This window comes from Saccharomyces eubayanus, chromosome II (genome assembly GCF_001298625.1).
Source record: "Saccharomyces eubayanus strain FM1318 chromosome II, whole genome shotgun sequence".
In the NCBI taxonomy this organism is placed as follows: domain Eukaryota; kingdom Fungi; phylum Ascomycota; class Saccharomycetes; order Saccharomycetales; family Saccharomycetaceae; genus Saccharomyces; species Saccharomyces eubayanus.
Genome location: NC_030977.1, coordinates 1,043,219 through 1,068,885, shown reverse-complemented (window position 1 = coordinate 1,068,885; position 25,667 = coordinate 1,043,219). Strand labels below are relative to the sequence as shown.

At 39.5% G+C, this 25,667-nt stretch overlaps 10 protein-coding genes and 1 non-coding gene across 11 annotated transcripts; 5 read left to right on the top strand and 6 right to left on the bottom strand.

Moving 5' to 3' along the window:
* Positions 1-2,352: 2,352 nt before the first annotated feature.
* Positions 2,353-2,434, bottom strand: DI49_0592. The gene has a single exon. It is a non-coding gene; the product is annotated as a tRNA-Ser (tRNA).
* A 535-nt stretch (positions 2,435-2,969) lies between these two features.
* On the bottom strand, positions 2,970-4,865 carry RAD30 (DNA-directed DNA polymerase eta; the record flags this gene model as incomplete). Its single annotated transcript, XM_018363821.1, has 1 exon — positions 2,970-4,865. One exon carries the CDS (start codon positions 4,863-4,865, stop codon positions 2,970-2,972), a length of 1,896 nt encoding a protein of 631 aa, XP_018223950.1.
* Positions 4,866-5,907: 1,042 nt separating this feature from the next.
* RPL12B (60S ribosomal protein uL11) lies at positions 5,908-6,405 on the bottom strand (the record flags this gene model as incomplete). The annotated part of the gene is made up of 1 exon (XM_018363820.1): positions 5,908-6,405. The coding sequence occupies one exon, from the start codon at positions 6,403-6,405 to the stop codon at positions 5,908-5,910; it is 498 nt and encodes a 165-aa protein (XP_018223949.1).
* Positions 6,406-7,006: 601 nt separating this feature from the next.
* SYF1 (mRNA splicing protein SYF1) lies at positions 7,007-9,592 on the bottom strand (the record flags this gene model as incomplete). The annotated part of the gene is made up of 1 exon (XM_018363819.1): positions 7,007-9,592. The coding sequence occupies one exon, from the start codon at positions 9,590-9,592 to the stop codon at positions 7,007-7,009; it is 2,586 nt and encodes an 861-aa protein (XP_018223948.1).
* A 258-nt stretch (positions 9,593-9,850) lies between these two features.
* On the top strand, positions 9,851-10,978 carry DI49_0588 (putative aminopeptidase; the record flags this gene model as incomplete). Its single annotated transcript, XM_018363818.1, has 1 exon — positions 9,851-10,978. One exon carries the CDS (start codon positions 9,851-9,853, stop codon positions 10,976-10,978), a length of 1,128 nt encoding a protein of 375 aa, XP_018223947.1.
* A 343-nt stretch (positions 10,979-11,321) lies between these two features.
* Positions 11,322-12,410, top strand: ERD1 (Erd1p; the record flags this gene model as incomplete). The annotated part of the gene is made up of 1 exon (XM_018363817.1): positions 11,322-12,410. One exon carries the CDS (start codon positions 11,322-11,324, stop codon positions 12,408-12,410), a length of 1,089 nt encoding a protein of 362 aa, XP_018223946.1.
* A 222-nt stretch (positions 12,411-12,632) lies between these two features.
* RRP17 (rRNA-processing protein RRP17) lies at positions 12,633-13,340 on the bottom strand (the record flags this gene model as incomplete). Its single annotated transcript, XM_018363816.1, has 1 exon — positions 12,633-13,340. One exon carries the CDS (start codon positions 13,338-13,340, stop codon positions 12,633-12,635), a length of 708 nt encoding a protein of 235 aa, XP_018223945.1.
* A 285-nt stretch (positions 13,341-13,625) lies between these two features.
* On the top strand, positions 13,626-14,651 carry DFM1 (Dfm1p; the record flags this gene model as incomplete). The annotated part of the gene is made up of 1 exon (XM_018363815.1): positions 13,626-14,651. The coding sequence occupies one exon, from the start codon at positions 13,626-13,628 to the stop codon at positions 14,649-14,651; it is 1,026 nt and encodes a 341-aa protein (XP_018223944.1).
* Positions 14,652-14,936: 285 nt separating this feature from the next.
* Positions 14,937-15,665, top strand: STE14 (protein-S-isoprenylcysteine carboxyl O-methyltransferase; the record flags this gene model as incomplete). The annotated part of the gene is made up of 1 exon (XM_018363814.1): positions 14,937-15,665. The coding sequence occupies one exon, from the start codon at positions 14,937-14,939 to the stop codon at positions 15,663-15,665; it is 729 nt and encodes a 242-aa protein (XP_018223943.1).
* A 247-nt stretch (positions 15,666-15,912) lies between these two features.
* SIZ1 (SUMO ligase SIZ1) lies at positions 15,913-18,609 on the bottom strand (the record flags this gene model as incomplete). Its single annotated transcript, XM_018363813.1, has 1 exon — positions 15,913-18,609. One exon carries the CDS (start codon positions 18,607-18,609, stop codon positions 15,913-15,915), a length of 2,697 nt encoding a protein of 898 aa, XP_018223942.1.
* A 1,467-nt stretch (positions 18,610-20,076) lies between these two features.
* Positions 20,077-23,949, top strand: TRS120 (TRAPPII-specific subunit TRS120; the record flags this gene model as incomplete). The annotated part of the gene is made up of 1 exon (XM_018363812.1): positions 20,077-23,949. One exon carries the CDS (start codon positions 20,077-20,079, stop codon positions 23,947-23,949), a length of 3,873 nt encoding a protein of 1,290 aa, XP_018223941.1.
* Positions 23,950-25,667: the final 1,718 nt, after the last annotated feature.

Sequence of the window (25,667 nt, the reverse complement as noted above, 5' to 3'; positions counted from 1 at the left end):
TGCGGCTGGGGAGGATGTGTATGGAGAAGCAGAAGAAGCAGAAGGACCAACTGCAGCTGCAGCCGAAGAGGATGTGTACGAAGAAGCAGAAGGACTAACTGCGGCTGGGGAGGATGTGTATGGAGAAGCAGAAGGACCAACTGCGGCTGGGGAGGATGTGTACGAAGACACAGAAGGAATCGTGCTCAAAGTTGAAGCTTCAGCGTACGGTATACTGGTAACTATGGRATTTTGATTCAATGTCGAAGATTTCGTGATTGAATTAGATTCAGTGTGTTCACTTTGACTTTTTATTGAAGATGATACAGTTGTTTTAAGAGACAAGCTAGACGGATCATCTACAATTAATTCCTGGTTGGGGTATTTGGTGAAAATTCCGCCGTCATTTTCGGAGGTCTCCCATTCACTCGTACTAGACACTTGAGTCAATTTTATAGATGAAATTAAGCTGAAAGGCTGGGTTTGCGTTATGCTTGCGCTTTGTGTTGTTATGGTTGAAGTTATACGAGAAAGCTGTGAGGCCCCGGTAACAACTTGCGAAATACTGGCAGCGTTACTGGTGCTCGAAGTTTTGGTCGATATAGTTTCACCTTTGGAAGATAAAATAATTGTAGCGGTTTGGCTAGATGAGTATTCCACAATCAATTCCCCACCAGGGTCGTTGGTGATGAAGTCTCCAGAGAATTCGTCTATAGTGTACTCTTCAGTTGGTATCATAGACGATATTGTGCTAAAAAATTGAGTTTGTGTTGTTTCACCGTTTGAAACATGGGTTGTTGTCGTTAAGGTCGTACGAGAAAGTTTTGAGGACTCAGGTACCACTTGCGCAAGGCTAGCTGTGCGACTGGCGGCAGAAGTTTGAGTTGGTATTATTTCGCCTTTGGAAGATGAAAAGGTCGTCGTTATTATTGGATTTGTTCCTCTCGGTACTGCTGTGGCATCTGATGTATATGAACTACTCGATGATTGGGAAAGTACTGATCTTGAAACAGGTTTTGTGTCATAACTATAAATTTGTGAAAGTGATGGTGCTTCACTGGTAGCTTGAATCGGTCTGGGAACGCTACTACTACTTGCTGTCGCTACTATCGTTGACTTCGACATAAAGTCCGAACTTCGTACGGTGACAGCAGCAGAGGTAAGTTGTTGAGAAATGGTAGAACTTTGTCCTTCATTCGTTGATACCCTTTCACTTTCACTATATTGGCCAGCCAATGTGGTGGTTTCAGGGCTCGATGTTTCTCYATTTTCATTATTGCTGGATTCAGTACTGTATATCCCATTTATTGAATACGACGACGTACTATCTATTCCACTAGTGTATAAATATGAGTATGAAGTATCATTGGTATAAGCTGCAATTGCATTCATTAATGATATGAGGAGCAGAACATTTTTTATACTTAGTGAGACCATCTTTATACATTCTTTGATTTCAGCTTGCTTATTTCAACGAAGGAGAAGTGAGAGTAGCCTTTCGGTAGTTTGGAATGAAAAATTTAACTTGGATTATAAAGCGGCAGCGAATGATACTTAAGTTTATGTTATGGGGTAAATGTTTACAAACAAAAAACAGAACTCGAAAATTGTAGTCTTCCTCTTACTGGCAATGGAGAGTATGTTGCGGAGAGTTTTGTCAGCGAATGGGATAAGTATCGAGTGCCTGTAATGGGACACTGCCTTTGAATTGGTAGAATGGATGCCTTTTGAAGAGTTACTATTAATGTGCTATTCTTTATCTTTCTGGATTAGCTAAAAAATTTTCTACAAGCAAACGGGTCAGCAAGCGAAAATAGCTCTACCGCGTTGTTGGAAAGAGCAAATCACTATTAATAGAAGCAAAATATTTAAGCAATAAAGAACGAAGATTTTGGAACAAGTATCAACTGCTGTCTATACATTAGGAGTGTAACGGATAGAAAATTTTATTGTTACAAGGATATTGTTATATACGGTGTTAAGGGATAACATAAATTGCGAGACTAGTAAAAAAATATTCAACCTGTCATCGAAATTACTGGAAGCAGGAGCGTAAGGACTGATACCTTATTATGACAAATGAACGAGGACAAAATTATTTATGATGCTATTCAAAACTGTCAATTTTCTTAGTGGACTTCTAGATCCATGAGGGGAACCTTAAGTATAATTCTCATACATAATATTGACACAGCTAACAAAAGGGAATCCCAGAATTTATCATCTAGTTTAACAGGAAAAAGAGGATGTTGTGATGATTCCTGCTGTAGCTCTTGTTTAGTGCGAACACTTGGATACTTGGAAAGCAGATATCAGTGTGACTAACTCCACTTTAGAAGAATAGTAGAAAAACAATTCTGCAGTAAAAAATAACGACAACTGCAGGATTTGAACCTGCGCGGGCAGAGCCCAAAAGATTTCTAATCTTTCGCCTTAACCACTCGGCCAAGTTGCCTCGGTATTATATTTTATATATATTAGTTATCGGGTACTATACCTCAATAACTGGGGCCCTTCTGAATGTGTCTGAACAGACCTCATTATATTATGTTGGAATAGGCAATTCTAGACATAACATTCCTTATGTCAAAATAGGCAACCTCAAACTGTTGGAACAAGATTCAACTATTGTCCATCTATTACTATTATATGCGGTGTTAAAAGATGACATAAATCAGAGCAAAATGGGCAGCATTCTGTGGACCAGGTCAATAAATGGTTTCAGCAATAATTTTTTCTTCTGAAATCGCCAGGATCGCTAAGATATTTTGGTACAACATGACCTGTGATAGAACACTAGATCCCATATTAAAACTTTATCTTAGATCATTTATAACAAAAGTATACCTATATATCTTCCAGTTCAAAGGCTTGCTTGAATTTCAGGATCAAGTCTAGTTCTGTATACTTTACGTGCATTATCCAGAAAAATAAGGTCAAAGAATCGAAACACTCAGACTGCCAAATCTATAGAATATATATAAGACGGACTATTTTTTTGCGAAAAACGAAAGAATATCTTTCGAGGATGAAGTTTGTTTCTTTCGAGGGGTATCAGAGTTTTGTGGATTTGATCTTTTCTTTGAAAAGAGCAGTCTCTTCTCTCCATAAGACAAATTTTTGGACGTTTCTTCAGCACCGTTCAGACCTTCGGACAATTTTAAGGCTAGATGGTAGTCTCTATGCTCTTGAAAAGCCCTTTCATCAGCAAAAGTAATCTGACATTTCGAACATTCAAATCTTGGGCCACTTTTAACATCTCTAGACCCGGAATCTTTCTTGTCGCGTTCTTTGTCTATGGATCTTTGAAAGGTATTGGCTTGGTTGCCAAACATGTCAACAACAGTTTTTTGTAAATCCAAAATATCAAAATTGGTAACTGTCATGCTTAATTTAGTTAAAGGGTAGTATCTTGTATTTTTGCCTTTAGCGTCAAGCTCAGTGACAAATTTCACACCAGCTTTTAGAAGCTCATGACTTTGAAAGTTGATGCTCTTGTAAGTAATTGGACCAGATTTTCGATATACTTCATTAGATTTTGTTTTCAGAGAGACAGATACTGTTCTTGGTATCACAATCTTGCTATATTCCTGTTCCAGATCCTGGATTCTGGAGGCAAGTTCGGCACAAAACACTTCGAGCCAGGAAATACAATCCACTATTGAATTGCACGATTTACCTCTAAGATTTTTGTTTGACATCATGCTTTTCACAACAGGGCGTGAACTTAGAGGCAAATGGTATTGGCCCCTGCTCAACTCGAATAATTTTCCTGCCAAATCTGCTGTCCTGAGAGGGTCGACATTGCTTGCTGAACGATCGAAATCTGCTTCTCTAACTTTGTCATCCAAAAAACTCTTAAGCTGGCCAGGGTTGTCAGGCCAGGCCTCCCTGATGTACTGGATACTGTTTTGATTCGGAAGATTCAAGATATCCATTAGTTCTTTGCCAAGGATACCTCCTAAGGTCCAAAATGATGTGATTTCAAACTTCCCGCAATCTAAAAAATCAGACAGGCAGTCATTTTTCACAATTGTTTGAGCATCAGGTTTCTTGTAATTGGAAGCTAATTTACAAACGTTTTTGGTACTTGACACACCACATGAAGTTGTGTACCCCAGACTATCTTTTATAGTATCTCTGATTCCTTTAGTTATTTGAGAACCTAGCGCTAGTACTACATCATCCCAATCAGTGATGAGGTTTCTGTGCTCGGGATTGAATACGTGGCCTTCAAACTTTAAGGACTTTATCTTTTCAGGTATAGGAGGTAAATTAGAATTTATATCATAATCGCCCCCTATGAATATCTCGCGAATGGTACTTAATATGTCCTTGAGCTTCATATCATTTTGTAATTCGTATGCCTCATCGAACATTAGCGTATTGAAGCAAAGACGACCTAGATCGAGAAATACTTCATCGATACTTGCCCTTTCGACCAAATCGCATGCGCTTTTAAAAATCTTTAGAGCTTTGCGGCTCTCTCTTCTATATGGTTCCAATGACACCTTGTGATTTTCCACATGTATTTGCTTGGCCGGATCTTGTACCCAAGATCCACATCCATCATGATACTGCCAGAAATCCTCGCCCATTTTGAAAACGGCTGTGTGAATTGGTATAAGATTATCACATTTCTTTAGAGCTTCCTGAATCGTATCCATTCTCGATACGCCATACTTTCTTGCTGCATAAGAGACTGCAATGATGGAGTTCCACTGAACACAAACCACCGGATCGTCTCTGCTTAAGCCACATCTTATCTGCTCAACCTGTGCAAAAAATGCATTCATATCTATGTGGGCGATWCATGCTAAGCTAGACTCATACGCTTTGTTAGGTGAGCCGAGCTGAATCAAGTCTTTCCAGGAGAACTTGGACATGGTTATCTTGTTTTATCGGAGCCATGTCAAAGATGAATATCCTGTCTAGTCCAAATGAAATTCATTGTCTATCATTTTTCACCGCGATGATTTATTGACACATATTTTCCTGATTAATCCGTTTCAAAACAGTTTCCTCAAAGATAAAAGAAGTATTGAAGAAGTATTGAAAGTTAATTTACACTTACGATAAGCTGATTGGAAGCGAAATCGACGCATTTTCAATGCAATTATATTCATGGAGTGATTAAGTGATTAAGAATCTAGCAAATATAAGTTGAGCGTGATTTCTAGCCTTCTTATTTTATATTTAGTATAGCATGTACCTTGCGCACAAAATAAAAATGAGGTGTCCACGCTGAGAGGTCAAATCACTTATTTATTCATATGATATTTAAGAAGTGTAAGATTAATGATGTGCATTATTTTTGAAAAAGGGGATTTGATTTTAGTTCTGTAAAACGATTATAAAGAAACATAATATAAAAAAAAAAATTCATCTACGAACAAGCCAGTTCAGTTTTAAAATAGTCAATACGGTTTCCATTTAGTTAACAAAACAAAGCCCCACTCAGTAATTACTTCTCAAGCTGAAAAAAAATTGAGTCCTCAGTGAGTGGACATGTTGAGTAGAACGATCTTCCTAGAGTTTACATAGTAAGATATTAGCAAGAGAGGGCTGCGATTATTCAATGGCGTAAGATGTATGACGTTGAAAATGGACCAATATAACCATTTTGAAAAAAGTAGTTTATCTTGGTGAGTAAGCGTCTAAAGTTATCTTGTTTGATTGGTAAAATAGGAACCTAATACCTTATTTAAGTGTGAGCCAAATTTCTTTCATAATGAAAAAAATTTAATCACACTCATTAGGTCCCTGAATGTAATCAAACGTTCTACAATTTGGTGCTACAACAAAAAAAAAGAAGAAAAACGAAAATAAAACGTAAAGTAAAATTTTTTTGGTTTATGTTAGATTAAAGCCTTTAAATTAAAAGTACAGAATAATATATGGAATGGATTTTTGATGTTATAAACAATCTTAGTTTTCTGGAATTTCAATTTCACCAGCGTTAATACCTTCAATGATGTCATGAGGGTTCTTGAAATCAACACGACAACCAACAGATTGAGCAGTACCCAAAATTTCCTTGGTGACGGAAGCCAAAGTTCTACCGAAAGATTTGTCTTTCATTTGTCTGGCAATTTCAATGATGTCATCCAATTGAATGTTACCACTGTGCTTGACGTTCTTATCCTTCTTTCTGTCTCTTGGTGGTTCCTTCAAGGCAGTAATGACCAAAGAAGAAGCAGATGGGACAACAGAAGCAGCAGCTTGTCTGTTTTGGATTTTCAATTGGACGGTAACCTTGATACCTTTGAATTCCTTGGTGGCCTTGGCGATATCTTCACCGACCTTCTTTGGGGACAAACCCAATGGACCGATCTTTGGAGCCAAAGCAGCGGAAGCACCGACTTCACCACCGACAGCTCTCAGGTACAAGTACTTAACTTCATTTGGATCAAACTTTGGAGGCATATTGACTATTGATCTATCCTTTTATTGGGCACTTATGATTCTTCCAACCAAAAGTATGTAAATAATATTATTGGTATCTTTTATTCCATCTTCATTTACTAGTAACGTACCGCTAAAGGAGATACGACAATTAGGAAGATCGCAGAAGCGCAGTTGTTTGTTCTGCCTAGGCGCGGCAACGCGCGTTCTTCTCTGAAAGGAGGAGCCAGGTGTTCTCCGCCTAAAGCCAGGCAGTCTAGGCTGTCGCTTCCAGACGGAAAAGAAACAGCTAGAGGGAGACACTCACGTTTGCGCGGAAGGGAAAGCAAAATATTATGGTGATACAAAGAAACTAGAGGAGAGCTTAGTTTACATTGGCAATTAACTGGTTCTACGCAGTATTAAGCACGATTCACAGGCCTGTGCATAACTGCTTCACGAGAGCTCCTTGTTCTTGTATTGCTGTAACAGAATAACTTATTATTTGGGCTATTTTACAACCCAATCACCATATATGTACGGGTGTACAAGAAGGAAAAATAACCATTGGTAACTACTGGTAACGGTGGTAAGGCCAAGCTTTAGTACTTTCCAGGAGTATTTGAGATCTATGTAGAGTATATCATATATCTAGTTCTATTTCGTCTGGGTTAATCGGTTGTGAATTACCTTGTTCAACTGTACCGCGCGAATTTGGTCCATGTGTGGTTGCAGCTGCTACGAAGTTGATGTTACCTTTCGCCTGGCTAACACTTTCCGAATCAATTACCATGCCAGAATCCAGTAGCTTTTTCAGCTTTAACATATCTTTGTAAGTTTCTTTGTCGCCGTGTTTCAACTCGAAAATCTCAAAGCGGTTCCATAATTCTGTATTTCTGGATGGAGGTAGAAGCTCTGCACCATAAACCAGAATTTCTCTAGCTCGTACAATTTCTCCCAAAGAGGCCTCAAGGTCTGAAAAGTTTATCACGTACTCAACTGCCTTAGAGTTCGGCAAGACCTTTATACACTCTTGATACAAGTCTCTGGCTACTGATGGACCCATAGTAGATACGGCCTTCGAGATACACATTTTCCACAGTTGTAGTCTACTTTCAAGATGCGTATTCATACTGACAGCATCCGAGACAGCACCTCGATGCAACACTTCAATACTCTTCCTGACCAAGCCGCTTTGCCTTTCTTCAAAAGTACTGTACGCAATAAAAATCGTCTTACAGTCTATGCCATGCGAACATAAACTATTCAGCGCTTCTTCGAACAAAAATCTGATGTGTTCAGGACTTAAAGATGATAATTGAGGGGAGGTTGCTACTTCCAAGTACTCAATCCATAAGTAGTACTGGATTTCAGGTGGGAACAGGGGGATCGTTTTTTCATATACCTGAAAGCTATCTACTACCTCTTGATGACTTTGTAAAAACATTGCAAAATTTTCCACCATTGCTGGAGTAATCAACCTCAGATCAACAACATTGTTATATGCTGCTTTTGTCTTATTGAACAGTTTGCTGGATGAAGTAGCGCCTTTTGGACAATAGGCCTCCAGGTAATCAATGTATTTGGACCAGATGCGCAGCGAGTTGAATATTACAGTTTGGGCAGGCACTCTCCTGCGTCCGCTATTAAACTTTTCAATTAAGATATCGGGAATTTTCGGTATTTTTAATGCATCTTCAAGTATGCAAATCGTTCTCTCAATTCCTTCGTTGTCTAATTCTTTCTCAGCCCAGTTTAAATAAATTTCTTCCAGATCTTGTACGAAAGGAAATGGTACTTTCAGAGCCTGTGCCCATAACTCCCTTGCTGTACTAGTGGCCTTCTTATCCCAATACAGATCTCCATATAGGCGCCATAGTTTACCAAAAGAACCGGGCGTGTTTACTTTGAGAGGATCAATCTTCAATACGGCCTCTGCATATACATTACATTTCGCCGCAGGTGTTTCTTGTAAAGCCACTCTTTTCATCCACGTCTCAACCACATGAGGGTCTTGCCTTAATGCTAGATCATTCAAGTATATATCATGTGAATTTACTAAAGATTCAAATGTCGCCATGTGGCGTTGTAATTTTGCAACCCATTCTTCTCGATTAAAGGACTTGGGGCTATTGTCTTTTAACTCTTCTAAAATAATTTGAGAGCATTGTTGCTCAAAAAGGAGGTAGAAACTGTAAACACGATCAAAGTCAGTATACTTCATTGTTTCCTGTAAACTTTTTTGCAGCAAATCTTCACATTGGTCAAGCCTACCACGAGAAGTGTAATGTCTGGCAAGGGACAAAGTCAAAAAGACCCAGTTTTCAGCATATAAAACTTTCATCTGATTCATGAATTCCTCGTATTGCTCATCTAAACCCAGTTTTTCCAGGGTGACCAAATAGTTGAAATTTAGCGAAAATGTTAATTTTGGATTGGGAAAATACTTGCCACTATCTCTATCTTTTATTAAATATTTTTTGTACACTGAATTGACGGTAGAATTATCTCTTGTTTTCGCGAGAGTCATCAGGACTTCATGTTGTTTTTGCTGGGGCGTCACTCTTAGATATCTTTCTAAAATTTGGGCCGACCAAACATCACCTATACTTTTACTTTCCACTATTTCTTCACTGATAAAGCCTATTTTTGTGAAACCTTTTGTCAAAAGTATATTTATTAATTCAGCTTCATCAACATTTTCTTCATCTTCCTCTTGCGTCGAATCTAACTGTGTTAAAAGTAAAAACTTTTCTGTGATGAATCGCAAAACAGGTTCCCAAACTTTTGAATGCATCTTGGTATCTACTCTTATTAAAGATAAATTCATAGCGTCCCTTATTGTCGTCAAATCACATTGTTCTATCGCTAACTCCAAATAGGACAGACATATCTTATCGCAATCTTGAACACACTCTTTTAAACATCTTTGGAATAGCGATAAAATACGTGAGGCTCCGATTACTTTTCTAGTCGATTCCCATCGTATATATTCTTCCCATATACTTGTATCAGTTGAAAATTGGGAGCAAAATCTTTCATATAGCCACCTAATCTGATCATCTGTTCTCCCGTTATTTTCCCAATACTGGAGGTATCGTTTCCACGTAAGTACGCTCTGTGGTGTCTTTTGAATTTCGTACTCGAAAGCCACATCTTCGTCATTCTTTATGTTCTCATCGATTCCGTTCATTGATTCTTTCACTGCATGTGGATGAGCGTATGGCATATGAAAAAGATTAACTTTTGATATCTGAATCCAATAATACTACAGTACGCTTACACAAACTTTTCTATCGATTTCTCTTTGAATCGTTTGATGTGGAAAACTTACAATATCTTTAAACCAAATATTTGATGTTTTCGGGCCGCTGTAAATGAGCTAAAACCAAGTATTTATGGATAAGTAAGGCTGAATTTTAAGGATAAATAATATACATATATCCACGGCATCTAGTTAACTCGCCAAGGGTAGATTGATTAAGAAATGAAGATAAAATCTCTCTTAGCTTTGGTTGGAGGTATTGTAACAACAGTGTGGTCCCTCCCATCCGAGCCTTTAAGGGTGTTACAATTGAGTGAAAATGAAATGATAGAAGTTCCTGAATCAGAAAAACTGAACCTCCGTAGAAGAGGTGTCAAGTTTTTTGATGTGACCAAGCATGTTTCTTCTTTATCTTTTTTTAACAAAGAACAGGAGCCGGAAGTCCCAGTATATGCATATCCCACTGATATATCAAATAAAGGAATCGTGGATGACTTAATTTCCAATATTGACAAGGATTCCATGTACAAGAACTTGGCAAAGTTCACGAGTTTTTATACTCGTTATTACAAATCCGAATATGGGTTTGAATCAGCCAATTGGTTAGCTGCCACTATCGTTAACATTACGGAAGGTGTTTCACAGGATATCTTAACTATCGATCATTTTGACCATGTTGAGTGGAAGCAATATTCCATTATCGTTCGGATTTTGGGACTCACAAATCCAGAAGATGTCATAGTGGTCGGTTCTCATCAAGATTCGATCAATTTATTATTACCATCTATAATGGCAGCTCCTGGCGCAGATGACAATGGGTCAGGTACGATAACCAACTTAGAGGCCTTGAGGTTATATGTAGAAAAATATTTGAAGGTGGGCCACAGACCTAATAATACTGTTGAGTTCCATTTCTATTCTGCTGAAGAGGGTGGGTTACTGGGTTCTCTTGATGTTTTCACCGAATACGCCAAGCAGGGAAAACAAGTGAGAGCAATGCTACAACAAGACATGACAGGATATGTGTCTAATCCAAAAGATGAACATGTGGGCATCGTGACCGATTACACTACCCCCGCGTTGACCGATTTTATAAAATTAATCATTGATTCTTACCTGTCCATTCCTTACAGGGACACAGAATGTGGTTATGCTTGTAGTGACCATGGCAGTGCCACCAGGAATGGGTTTCCAGGCTCCTTTGTAATTGAAAGTGAATTCAAAAAAACCAACAAATATATCCACAGTACTATGGATACTTTAGATAGATTAAGTTTCGATCATATGGCCGAGCACACAAAAATTGTTTTGGGAACCATCATTGAGCTCGGGTTTTGGTCTACCTGGTAAGGTTGCACAATATGGAAGTTTACTGCAACACAAACTACCCAACGATATGTAATAATCTGTGCTTTTTTCATATGATATAATTTTAAACTGGTACGTACTGATTTATATTGTCCGATTTCTCTGGCTGTTGTCGTCATCTGAAAAAATAACATACAAACATTGAAAATATTTCAAAAACAACAGAAGGACAAGGCAAAGCAAGGCCTTTTTTGGTTTACTCGCGCTATTCATGGCCAGTAATCATTAAGAGCAGGGATACATATTTCAAGCCACCAGTACCATTATAATATAATTATCATTATACCAACAATCATCAATTCTGCAATAGGTTGGATCGCAAAATATGGAGAAAAGTGACATCGCATCTAAAGGACTGTACTTCTCAACTGTATTCAAAGTTCCAGCTCCACAGCGTTTCATTGTACTTTTGGTACTTGCACTTTGGATCTGGACATGGATATTAAGATTTTTCTCGCATAACAGTTTGGACATATCTCAAGTTATACTCACCAGAGTACCGCATGACATACGTCCAGGCTATACTTTACCGCAATTGCATAGAACAGCAAGGAATTTTGCTCTCAAAATAACACGGCTCATTATACCTTTCCATTTCATCACTGTGCTTCTTTTCGAATACAAGAATGTTGCAGAAGCGCCAGCCAATAACATTGTTTTAGTTGTTTTTTTTTTACCCTTACTCCAGTCTATGATCATATTTTGGTTTTTACTAAGGGATTGTCAAATAATAAATTATTGTGTCAGGAGATGTCTGCTTATTGAACCGTCACCGCGCTCCTTAAGAAACACCTATATCTTGCTCTCTGATACGTTAACATCATTTGCGAAACCATTGATAGACTTCACATTATTCAGCTCATTGATATTCAAAGAACCCTTCACGCATTTTGACTTATCCGTTGCTCTTTTCCCTGTATTGGTCAGATTACTACAATGTTTAAGAGAATACCGCTTACTGCGCGATAAAACATTACTATTTAATGCATTGAAATACAGCTGTAACCTCCCCATTCTTTTTTGCATTTGGCAATCAAGGGTGTACGAGGGCTCGATCAACTCAGAAAGGCTGCTCCACGCGCAAAGATGGTTCATGCTACTCAATTCTTCGTATACCTTGTTTTGGGACATAAGAATGGACTGGTCGCTGGATTCGTTGTCAAATTTAAGGTCCAAATCTAAGAGTGTAGTTACATTGAAAAAAAACATGTATCATTTTGCGATTGTTATCGATGTTGTTCTTAGGTTTTGGTGGTTATGGGTCTACTTGTTCCAGGGTTTGGAATTCGTAGCTCCTAATACAGATTGCCTTTTTTTCCAGGGCGAAATGCAATATTTGGAAGTGATTAGAAGAGGTATATGGGTTATTTTCAAACTAGACGCGGAGTATTATACCAAATGTGTAAGCAAATGAAGGAGTAAAGGCTCCTCGGGAATATTATTTGATCTGGTGTCTTTATCCTTCTTCATCGATCTGTTTATCCCCAGGCGCGGGTTATGCGAAATATTACATGCAGATTAATAAACAAAAGTATATATATACACTATGTATTCTTCAAAAGGAATTAAGCACTTTCAAAAAGTTAAAACAACAAACCGTATCCATAGTTATCTGATTGTCTCTTATAAACGTACATCATCTCCTGCGCTTATTGTCGTTAGCCTTCCTTTGGTTTACTCTTCTTTCATTCTTGGTCAAATATCTAAACTTCTTTACCTTTGGCTTCTTCTTTTGCTTGTCATCCACACCTAAAAATTTGGCGTATTTGGTAGCTCTGTTTATGCTTTGGGTGAGCACTTTTTCTGCCTTTTCCAACTTGACATTGTTCAAGTTGGCCAAATATTCAAAGTTATCGTTGGGCTCCAAAGATTCCACTTCTACTGTAGTTGAGTCATCGTATATTTCAGTAACGGCGCCCTTCTTCAAAATGGGCTTCACGTCGTTGCCTTCTTTGTCGCCATCGACTTCTTCTTCATCGGAATCAAACCCGTGCCAGGAATCGTCAGACTCTACCTTGGCACCGTCAACATCACCCTTTTTTGCATCTTCTATCTCGGCCTCCAAGTTCAAACTTTCTTTAAACGTCTTTAACTGCTCTTCCATTATCTCTTTACGTTCCTGACGAACTTTCTGTCTTTCTTCAATTCTCCTGAGCCTGTCCTGCTCCTTGTTGAATTCTTGTGCCTTCTTCTGCCTTTGCACTTTTCTTTTGTGGAACCCGGTCAAATAATCAAGACGGGAATCCTTGTCAAACGTTACCTCATCGGTACCAAATTTCTTTGATTGCTTTGTAGCATAGTTCTTTCCCCTCGTAAGGATCTGTCTATTAGTGTGAACAGCCATAGCAACAACCAAAGAATGCTTTTACCTATCTTGATCTCGAGCAAATACCCAACAACTTGCACTACAATTCGGTTCCTTCGTATCACTATTCAATGATTTATAGAATCCATCCCATGTACATTGAAAAATTTCAAATGCAAAAAAGCCCGGACTTACCCGTTCGCTTTTTGAACAATCGTGTTCATTTTAAATAGAAGAGTGCCTTACCAGAGGATAGGAACTAAAATGTGAGATTTGGTTCAGCTCGTGTCACAGATCGTACTAAACGCTGAGCTCGAGGTTATCATGCCAGGTCCAAGGAACGTGCGTACACTGCATGGAAACGGAGGCCGTAATGGCAACGGTGACGTCATGGGCCCAAAACAATTATGGTTGAGTATCCCCCCAGTGACAAGAACTTTACTTACTTTTTCAATAGTCATGACGATCGTCGCTCGGTTGCAGTTTATCAGTCCGATGTACTTCATTTACATGTGGAGTTGGACCTTCAAGAAGTTTCAGATATGGAGGCTTGTCACTTCTTGCCTGATTCTTTCGCCACAAGCCATGCCGGCGCTCATGGAACTCTATACTCTTTACGATAGGTCCACGCAGTTGGAACAAGTGCATTTTGGTCCCGGTTTGTCCAACAGACAAGGTCCCATGGTGTCACTCCACTACGTCTACTATTTGTGCTTCTGTATACTAACTATCGCCATGACGGCTACGATCCTGTATGGATCCGGCTACCCTTTCGTACTCACCTCTGGTTTCATTTCGTGCATCACATATACGTGGTMAATTGACAACGCGAATGCAAAGATTATGTTTTATGGGCTGATCCCTGTTTGGGGGAAGTATTTCCCTCTGATCCAATTGTTTATCTCCTTTGTCTTTAATGAAGGTAACTTCGTGATCTCCTTGATCGGTTTCGCCACAGGATACCTCTACACATGTCTAGACACACGTACACTGGGTCCACTATGGGGGATGATATCCAGAAAAGCCGACCCAAATTACGGTGTCTTGCCCAATGGGAAATTCCCTACCCYGTGGTGGTTTACTAGCCTTTATGCTCGCATAACGGGTGCACACAATGCACCACCAGCACCCAACAACAACTTTGCCGACGTGCCGGTAACTCCAAGAGAAACAAGATCGTTTAGCGGAAGAGGTCAAAGGTTGGGCACCTCCCCCATTACACTACCTCAGTCTGACGACTCAGGCTCGGCCAGAACTTCAGGTACTCGGCTGAGGAGCGGCTCGTCCAACCTGAACGAGTTTCAGGGTCGTGGCCAGCGCGTAGGCCACACAGACGGCAGTGCTAACTGACAATAACAGACTCATTTTTTAATCCTCTATACTTCGCCATTATATATTAAAATTTTTCGGAAATATTCTTTGTTACCATGACGACGGTGTTTCACGCCAACTCATCACCCTCAACGAATGCACGAGCTAAAACAATTCTTTACATGGTCCTCTTACTTTGAAAATTTCGATTCTTGGATTTGATAAATGATATAAAAAAAAGATACCACAGAAAACCCCAGGGCAAAACTTGCTTTTCCCTCTTTTCATTTTCTCTCTGCTGTGCGTCTGATCATTGAGCACAGCATGTCCCAAGACCATCCAGATGTTGATGACGAACGTGAATATCCAGACATTAAACGCAACTCGCTGCACGAAGTAACCAAAACCTCCTATACGTTGGGGATTATGCTGGGCGTATTCGTAGGTTTGTTACCACAAGCTAGGTTCAAGAATTTCAATCTTTATATTATTGCCCTATCTCTATTTCATTTTCTGGAGTACTATATTACAGCGAAATATAACCCTCTTAAAGTACATTCTGAGTCATTTCTTTTAAATAATGGGAAGAGTTATATGGCGGCTCATTCTTTCGCCATTCTAGAGTGTCTTATAGAAAGTGTTCTTTGCCCTAACGTGAAGACATTCAGTTATTCTCGAATTACCAAAGCCTGCACCATAATTGGATGGCTATTAATTATTTTGGGACAATATGCTAGAACCGTTGCCATGCATACTGCGGGACGGTCGTTTTCACACATAGTGAAGACTAAAAAAGAGACTGATCATGTCTTGGTAAAAACCGGCATATATTCCTGGTCGAGACATCCCAGTTATTTTGGATTCTTTTGGTGGGCCATCGGGACTCAGTTACTTCTTCTAAATCCCATATCCCTGCTTATTTTTATTACTGTACTTTGGAAATTTTTCAAGGACAGAATTTGTTTAGAGGAAAGATACTTAATAGAGTTCTTCGGGACCGATTATGCAAATTATAAAACGGAAGTTAGTGTCGGAATTCCATTTGTTTCATAACAGCGGTGCACTGACTTACAAACTTAAAAAAGCGAGTTTTAAAAAGTTACCAATTTCTTTTGTATATATGTATATATATGCTATCGTAAATGCTGGAATACAGACAATGATGAACTTGCGAGAGCTGAGGAGAAAAACAAGACGCTCTGACTGTATTAGTAATATCTATAGAAAATGAAAATGAAAAATCAGTATGCATAGCTACAAACAGGAATTCCAGCACCAACCGTTTTTCTGTCATCACTCTCTAACCGTTGTTGGATTTTTTTTCATAATCCTGTGTTTTCCATGTTCCCATTATGGGCCCATTTGATGTTGCAGATGCATTAGAAAGCTGTCTTTTTTGTGGCAGTACAGTAGCATATGGCCTTCTTGGAATGAATGGATTCACTATGGGCTTAGACCTCTGTAGCGGTGCACTTGCACCAATGGGAGGACTGGAACGTGAAATAATGCTATTATTGGCTATTAAGGGAGGCGCCAACTTGTTAGAGTTGGCTCGAGTTGAAATGTTGGGGGGCAGTGTTGGAAGTATGGGCATCGAGATCTGTCGTACGTCATTTCTTGTGTTTAGATCTGCCATTGGTACAGAGTTAGTTCTCTGATTCAGCATGCTGTTTGGAAAGACGGTAGCACCACATACCGATGAACTGGCAAACTGGTTAGCATTTGGACGTGCGTTGCTGAAAGTCGGAGGTATATCAGGAAGAAGAGGCATATCTCTGTATTGCTCACGTGACGAGTAGACTAAAGATTCTTCGGGCTGGTTTAATCGATTAGTGGTAGAGGTGACAGGATATGTTGTACTCATAGAAGGCCTTATCGTTGCTTGGCTTGCGGCTCTAGATCCACCGGGGTCCAGAGAGCTCATCCTTAGTACCGGAGGTGTACTAAAAGTACTTGAATTTGTATTTGTAGTTGCATTTCTAGGCGTTGGAGATGATAAACTGACATTTGGAGAGATTAAATGTAATGAATTGCCGACTCCAGATGCATTTAAAGGTGTCTTGCCTAGAATATTCGGTAACTGTCTACCAACATAATTGGAACTGCTTTCGGCATACTCAGGGACAACCCTGTTTGTTGTTGGCGTTGTTGTTTCCAAGGCATTGGGCTTGTACGTTTTAGGATCCAGAGTCTTTGACGTTACAGATGCACTACTTTTATCGGCTGGCGTATTTGTATTGCCACTTTCGGCGTGATTGCTGGCTATATCTGCTATAAGTTGGTCATCGTCATCATCTTCATCGTTGTCATTATTATTATTACTATTATTATCATTATTGTTATTAATGTTATTGTTATTTTTATTTTTATTATTATTATTACTATCATTATTATTATTATTATTATTATTATTATTATTATTATTGTTGTTGTTGTTGTTGTTGTTGTTGTTGTTGTTATTGTTAATATTGCTACAATCTTGGTTATTGTCGTTACTGTTGTTGTTCACACGAGTATTGATTTCTTCATCATCACTGTCAAGGGATATTACAATAGGTTCGTTAGAATGTGAAGAAACTGAAGGATGGTTAGACACGGAAGTGTCTTTCTTCGAGTTGGTATCGTTTCTATCGCCGCCATCGCCGTCACTATCGTCCTCATCGTCATCTTCTAGAATGGCCGTCCATTTGCCATCGGAGGTTAGTTCCACCTGTTCAACGTTGTCCTCACAACTTCGCAAAATGTCATCGACAAACTCAGAAATTGCCAAGTTTTCCAAAGCTATGTCGATTTGACATACGGGGCATTGCCATGTTGGGATTTGTAGTTGAGAATGGAGAAACCATAATCCATCAAAGCATTGCAAGTGCTTGCAATTGATCGATTTTGAAGGGTATTTCATTCTGGTGTATGAGATTGGGCATTGCAAACTCATAATTGTGGATGTGGTCGTAAGGCCCATTTCCTCATCTTCTTTGAATGTTTTTTTTAAATAAAGCAATGTGGCTTGCTTAATGATCTTCGGATTTTGCAAAACCTTCTCTAAAAGTTGTTCTGGAGTGATCATTTCCACGATATAACCGAATAATTTGTATTCTCTGGTGGTAAAGGCGTAAATTAGCTCTATATTATTTTGCTGGGTGTAGGGCTTAAGATGAGGAGTCAAATCTGCGGGCTTGGCCGTACCTGGCTTACTCTTGAAGCCTCTTATGTTATCTTTGATTTGAATATTATTGAATCTCAATTCGTTGGGGAACGGGAACTGAATGGGTTCGTTACCTCGAGAGCCCACTGGATTTATCATCCCGGAAAACAAATATAGTTTGTATTTACTATCTGGGCTTGTCAATAAATCATAGTCCGCCTTGCACAGTTTGAATTTCGCAGAACACATACCTCTACCACCAGTAATTTCGACTTTCATTACCAATTCGGGAATTAGTCTCTGTATCTTGTAGAATGGCGATTCCTTGAAATGGATTGTCGGTACCGGGGAAGAAGCCGAAGGAGTAACCTGAGGGTTCGCAGGTGGCGCACGAGACGTAGAAGCTGTACTGGAAGTTGTCCGTCGATGCGTGGGAGACTGTCTTATAACTGCAGATGATTGCTGCTGCGCGGTGGAAGTTCCGTCCATCGAACGGACAGTAATGGCACTCACTGGGGTGCCCTTCCTTAGGGCATTCCAAAGGTCTTTGTAAACAGGTAAGGGCTCATTTTTCCTGATCCGTTCTATCAAGAATTTAACGGCTTGGACTCTATAAGGATCTGACTTACCCACTACAATAGCGTTTTGCAGGAAGTTCCTAATAAGATCCTGCAAGATGGCCTTTCTACCAGAAACGGGGAAGGATACAGACCTGCAAATGTCCTTCAGCTCGGACACCTTGAGCAGCTCCATTTGCGTGATGGTCTCCTCCACCTCATTTCTCAACTCGTTGGATGGTTCTCTATCAGGCCCAGGGGTCTCATCATCCCAGTAGTCCTCTAGATGTATCATTGAAGCGTTGCGTTCCTTTTTCAGGGGATAATATGAGGACACTCGACTTGGGTCTTCTTAGCCGGATGCATAAATTCAATCACCTCACTATTTCGTGTCCATGTTCAAGATGATACACTTTTCAGGCTGCCTCTGGTGCGGTGACTGGGTGTAACATGCCACTAGGCAGCCAAGCCGTGACAGGCGCCGTTTACTATAAGAGATGCTGGCTCACACTAAGAAGGAAGCACCAACTTAAAGAACAGACGGCTCCCGTTTGGCAGTCAACGTTGACGTTGTAGTTCTAGTGTTTCATCAAAATATTTTTAATAGAAGCTTTGCCTGAAAATGGCGTCCGTGAGGATTCGAACAGGTGACTCGTAACTAGTGACTCTGACTCGGTCTTTTATTGCAGCAAGAGGAAAGATATAAAGAGTCTTCAGCAAAGAGAACGATACTTTTAAATAGCTGGGTAGATGTGGCGGCCATACGGTTCGGCGGTGTGATCTGCAGCAAGCACAGGATAGACACAACACACAGTACTAACTCTCAGAAGCATGGCCAGGATTGTCGTTTTGATATCGGGCTCCGGTTCCAACTTGCAGGCCCTAATCGATGCCCAGAAGCAAGGCCAATTGGACGACGATGCCCACATTGTCTCTGTCATATCTTCCAGTAAGAATGCATACGGGTTGACGAGGGCGGCAGACAATGGCATCCCCACTAGGGTCCACTCGCTGTATCCATACACGAAAGCCATCCCGAAGGAGGACAAAGCTGCAAGAGCCAATGCGAGAACTCGGTTTGAGAACGATCTTGCGCGGTTGGTCCTTGAGGACAAGCCCGATGTAATCATTTGTGCAGGCTGGCTGTTGATTCTCGGGTCCACCTTTCTGAGCCAACTACAATCCGTGCCGATATTGAATCTGCATCCAGCTCTACCGGGCTGTTTCGACGGCACCACGCACGCCATCGAGATGGCGTGGCAGAAATGCCAAGATGAAAACAAGCCCTTGATGGCCGGATGCATGGTACACTACGTTATCGAGGAGGTCGACAAGGGCGAGCCATTGGTGGTGAAACAGCTCGAAATCACCCCGGGCAAGGAGACGCTGGAGCAGTATGAGCAGAGGGTGCATGCTGCTGAGCACGTCGCCATCGTGGACGCTACTCAGAAGGTCTTGCAGCAGCTCCGCAAGTGAGAGTAGAGCAGACTGTATACGTTTTACGTAGCCCTCCTTACGTATAGCATTCTTTGAGTAGGGCGCGAAACTTCTCGCGTCGTAAATCATGATACATGAATTGTGACAAAGATCTTAAAGGTTTCGAATTAGTGTGTAAATATGTATATATATTTATATATACACATATGTATACGTAGACGATTAAGTGTTGTCACAGAAATAGAATTGATCCGGGCATTCAAACTGTCTTATATAGAGCTGGTTGAGGTGCGTTGCATAGTCTTTTATAGGGGAGAAAAAAACCATGAACATTCTCAAGCATTTCCCAAGTTATGTTGGCCCGTCTAAAATTCGAACTTTGGTAATACCGGTTGGCCACTGGAAGCGAAACGAGTTCAATGATGCGGTTCAAAGCCTGTCCGAATTCAGCGAAATTCACTTATCCGACGTGACTCCCATTGACAGTCCGATTTTCACACCGCAAGGGTTTCCACACGGTCGGCTATTTTTCGAGTTCTTAACCATAGATCATGACAATGCCTTGGAACTGTTTCTCTATGATTTCGAGCCATTTAGAAAAACGTTTGTCATCATTGGCCTAGTGAACGATTCCAGTGACCCTTCTACCAATTTGAACTTTATGAAGGAAAAATACCCAACTTTGATTTCACCAAATTTAATATACACTTCGGCTTCGCTCACTACAGAGTTTATACAAGGCATAGATGCTATCGAAAATGCATTCACATCCACACCGGATATGAAAAAAAGTTTAGAGACGATTATGTGCGACATAGCAAGAAACTTTCTGATCGCTTTGAACAACTATTACTCTTCATACAAGCATGTCACTTTGAGATCACCGGGTGCGATCGCGGGGAACTCGGTACTGAAAACAACGCTGATAAGACAGAATAGCTACACATCTTCGCTGTCCACCGCATCCATGGGGGCGGTGCAATCGTCCGTCTCTAGTTCATCGAAGACAAACGCAGCTGCTACTGCTTCCAAAAGATTATCTTCTTTCGAAATGACCACCAACAGTCTAAAGAGATCCGCTTCTTTGAAGCTAGCTACCACGCTTTCCAGTTCTGAAAATAGAGCCCAACAGAAGTCACTAGGCCGACAACTGAAAATATTGGGGAATTTCCAATTGATAGCGGGACGATACATCGATGCGCTTAACAGCTTTACTGAAGCGATTACAACTTTGTACAAAGTACGCGACTACCTGTGGCTGGGTTCTGCTCTCGATGGTATTTCCATTTGCTTTTTACTTCTGTCTTACCTCGATATGACATATCAGATTCCACAAATTGTAAACCTGATCTGCCCTGTGGAAAAGCTCAACACTGAAGCTGGTTCAACAAGTGTCTCTCCCGTAGACTCTAATACCAAGACATCCGCCACTACAACAACTGCAACAAGCACACCAAGAAACAGCATATCGATAGCTGCTATGCAATCTCCTAGAAATTCAATGATTTCTTTGTCTGCTCCAACACTTAATATCGATGTTGAGAACGTCAACCTCCCGTTATTGATTAAATCCATCTCCGATAAGGTCTTCTACTACTTCGATTTAAGCTTAATGCATAATAGTGAGTATGCTCCGCAGGTGGTTTATTGTGAGTCCTTGCTAAAGACTTTGACCTTTATGACCTCGTGCTATAAAAGTTCTGAATTTTCGAAAGACGTTTTGGATTCCATTGTTAAAAAGCATAGCGTAGCTGTGTTAGATATTCCTAGGAATTCGATATTTCCAAGATTTGAAATCTATTTTTACACAAATAAGCTTTTTGAATTACAATTGAAGGAAATGCAAGTTGAAGCGCAAGTAAATATCTACGCAACAATGGCTGAAGTCTATCGTATCTTAGGATATGAAAGAAAGCAGCTGTTTGTATTGCGGTTATTAATGGTGGCCCTTTTGGCGACTACGAATAAAATCGCTTGGCACTCTGACTACAGGTCGTTACTCGATAAGATTGTTGAACTATTCAGTATTGACGAAAGACGACCTGAAAACAATGTAAATGACGCATCTCAATTCACTTGGTTGATTTTACAAAAAAAAATTTTACAACTCTGCATCAAAGTTTCGCGAAAGATTGATGATTTCGAGTATGTCGCCAAATTTACCTCCATACTGGTTACCAGATATACGCATTTATTAAGCCGCCCTGAACAAGAAACACTTTTAAAGGACTATATCGAGCCTTCGATTATGAACGAGTCTATTACACGTTACTGGGATCCTTTTCTCTTGAGGGAAATTGTTTTAAACAGAATACTGGAGAATGGCCCTATTTGTAATGAAATTCCATTGGAATCGGACATAAGTAGCCTAAAAAATTTGAAAGACAAGCAAAATTCACAGGATATTGATCCACAGGAAGTTTTCAATCCATTTAAGCAAGTTCAAGCAACTTCATCCATTTTGAATGACAATGACAAATATCCTGTTTTGGTATTTCTAGTTGGTGATAAAGCAGAATTTACTTGCAGAGTACAAAATCCTTTCAAATTTGATATTACAATCGACAGTATTCAACTCGATAAAGAGATATCGGAATTTTGTGAAATCGACGAAAAGGCAATGACCTATTCGGGACCATATAGCGTCAAAGCCGAAACAATGAGATTAATAACGCTGCCTTTGATGATAAAAAAACCAACATACCAAAGAATATATGAAGTAACGTCATTAAAGATATCTGTTTTACAACTACCTTCTCAACAGTTCAATATTATAAAAAGCTCCAAAAAATCAAACCATTCCGAAGAAGATGTTGAGAACAATAGATGCATATACAGTAAGGTGAGGATTAAAATCCTACCAGAACAACCACAACTAGAGTTGCTGAGTACTTCTAAGATGACAAAGAATTCTTGGATGATGTTGGATGGTACGAAAACTGGTTTCCATGTAACGGTGAGAAACAAATCACTGAGCTGTGAAATAAATCATATCAGAATCATACCAATAAATAATATTGAACAACTATTGAAGTCTGATTATTGGAAAAAGATGCCACCTGATGATTTATATATTATGGAAAAACAGCTGGATTGGCTGTCTAAATCTTGCATACGAATTGTTAAAACGCCGAAGGTTATTAAACCAAATGAAACTATTACTTTTGACTTAGAGTTAGATACTACAGCTGTACCGTTTAATTTTACTGGATTTGACCTGTTGATTGAATATGGCGTAAATGCTGCTGACAAATCCTGTATTTATTTGAAAAAGCTATCAATACCCTATGAGGTAACATTAAGAAGAACTATTGAGGTACCAAGTATGGACATTATCCCATTGAATGAGTTCTTTAGTTCAGAGGTTGAAAATGTGGATTGGATTACGTGCATAATGAACCAAACACACAATAACACTGACCTCCAACCTAGAGATTTTATATTGCTATTATTAGACTTCAGGAATTCCTGGATAGACGGTATTAAATTGAATGTTCAATTCGAGGATTTCACCAGTAATGAGTATCACGTAGAAGCCAACCATACCTCAAGAATTATTGTTCCTATAAGAAAAATTGATTACAAAAAGCATAGTTTTGAAACTATGCCAATACCGAGGATATATCAAGGGAGACAATTCATTCAGAGTGGAATGAACGAGGAACAGACTATAGAAATGAGACAGAAATTTTGGTGCCGTGAACACATTATTTCAAGGCTCAAATGTAATTGGAAACTAACTACAGATCAATCTGTAACAGGCTCGGTAGATTTTAATAAATTCATAGAAAAGTTGGACCATAAGATGGTGTCCACGATATACACTGGGAAATTGTTTTTCGGAGTACAACTATTGATTGATAATCCAGAAGTTAAAGTTGGTGAAAGAACCAACTTAAAGATATTGGCTGATCCAACTAGCACATGTAGAAGAAAACAAAATTCCGCTATAAACTTTTTGGACGTCGTGATTTTTGATAGAAAGACATCAAAGCTATTACCAAGATCAAACAGAAGAATTCTGTATAATGGTTCGTTAACCAGGTCAATCACTACAACTAAGGCTTCAGTGGTCAATTTGGAAATCATTCCGATCGAAAAAGGCCAGTACGAGTTCGGCGTTTGCATTTCTAAGTCCAACAACCAGGACGGGATCATTCAATTCGATTCCGAAAGAGTGGTTTTGTCCGTCATTTAACTTCAAGATATAACATTAACAATATAAAATATAGACCAAAAACATTCGATATAACTAAGGAAAGCTTAGATTAGTTGAAACTTTTTGAAAGAAAGCGAGGCAATGTTTACACTGAGTGCTTCTCGGCTTTGGGCCCAAAGAAAGGTGGCCTATTGTCTATTGAGTGAAAGAAAAAAAAAACCTATCAGAGGAAATTAAGTAAATGTAATATCTAAATTATATAAAAAATTAAGTGGTTTTCCGAAACTGGAAAAAAGTGAAGAGTACTAAAAATGGAAATGAAAAGTGTTTCATTTTTTGCTAGGCTTCTCAGTAATTTTACCGCTATTCTTAGGGACTCTTGCTAACCAGTATAAAAATGTTGCGGCGGCATAATCGAAAACAATGTAACAAATAAAAATACCATAATTTCTCCATCTTCTATAATAATGAGAGCTGACGGAAGCTAAGAAAACGTTAGTGGTAGATACGGAACAGAAACTACATTGATCTGTTGCAGACGGGTCGCCCAAATAACCTGTTCCAGCCATTTTGATATATCCAGCCATATATTCGCCACAGGTGCTTCCGGATGGTGGAGTAAATTTAACCATTTCATATTTGGAACATTTAACGTCAACATTAGCCACACCAATGGCTAATAATGCATCGATCAGATAGGTCAGCGGAGACACTCTATACATAAAGATCCAAAATCTTGGCATAGCACTAGGAGTAGCCATAACACCACAGAACGACAATGCCATTGTGAACATAAGAGACCCCATATGAGCTGCTGTTTCAGCAACTTCATTGAAGGAAATCACTAACAAACCCATAGAACCAATGTACACGTAAAAGGCAATAGAAAACAACCAAAACAAGGCACCTCTCTCGTGAAGTTGGCCAGCGGTTGAAGCATTCGAATAAAATCCAACCGCGTAATAGTAAATACAATAGGCAAGTGTACCTGCTAAAATATTCCATGGAATTTCAACAATGATTTGGGATACGAAGAACGCGACCCACGAAAAAGTTCTTGATGGACGTTCTCTCGCTTCATACAAGTCTCTTTGCTGAACAAAAGATGGCAGATATTGTTGTAGGATAGGATTGAAAATAACGGTGTACATGAATGTTGATAACATTTGATTTTGCAACCCCTGTAAACTTCTATCAGACTTGAAAAAAGTAAACCCAATGAAGACTTGATTGAAAATAGTCAGGGTGAATTTGGACCATAGATAATCAGGTGATCTCCAGTATTGTTGAAATAGACGAATGGTAACCATTTTGAATTGATAACCTAATGGTGCCGCATAAGGCTTATGTTCTTCAGCGGTCGGTTCTTTTGATTTTCCTGGTAAGTTCTTTTCCATCCAGTCCAATTCGTCTTGGATAGCCTTGTATTCGTCTGAATTTCTCCATACTTCATTGTAATCTTGAGTGGCATGAGTACCGGGGGCCGCACCAACAATTTCTAACATCCATTCAGCAGGGTTTGCCTCAGGTGGACATTTATGAGCACCATGGCTTTCAAAGTAATCAATCATAGTTTTACAGCCGTCCCCTAAATCGCCAAAATAAACAGTCTGACCACCCTTTTGCAAGAATAGTAATCTGTCAAACTGTTGCATTAAGATAGCAGAGGGTTGATGGATGGTACACAAAATAGCTTGACCATGAGTGGCCAATTTTCTCATTAATTGACAAGTATCCCAAGCAGTTTGGGAATCAAG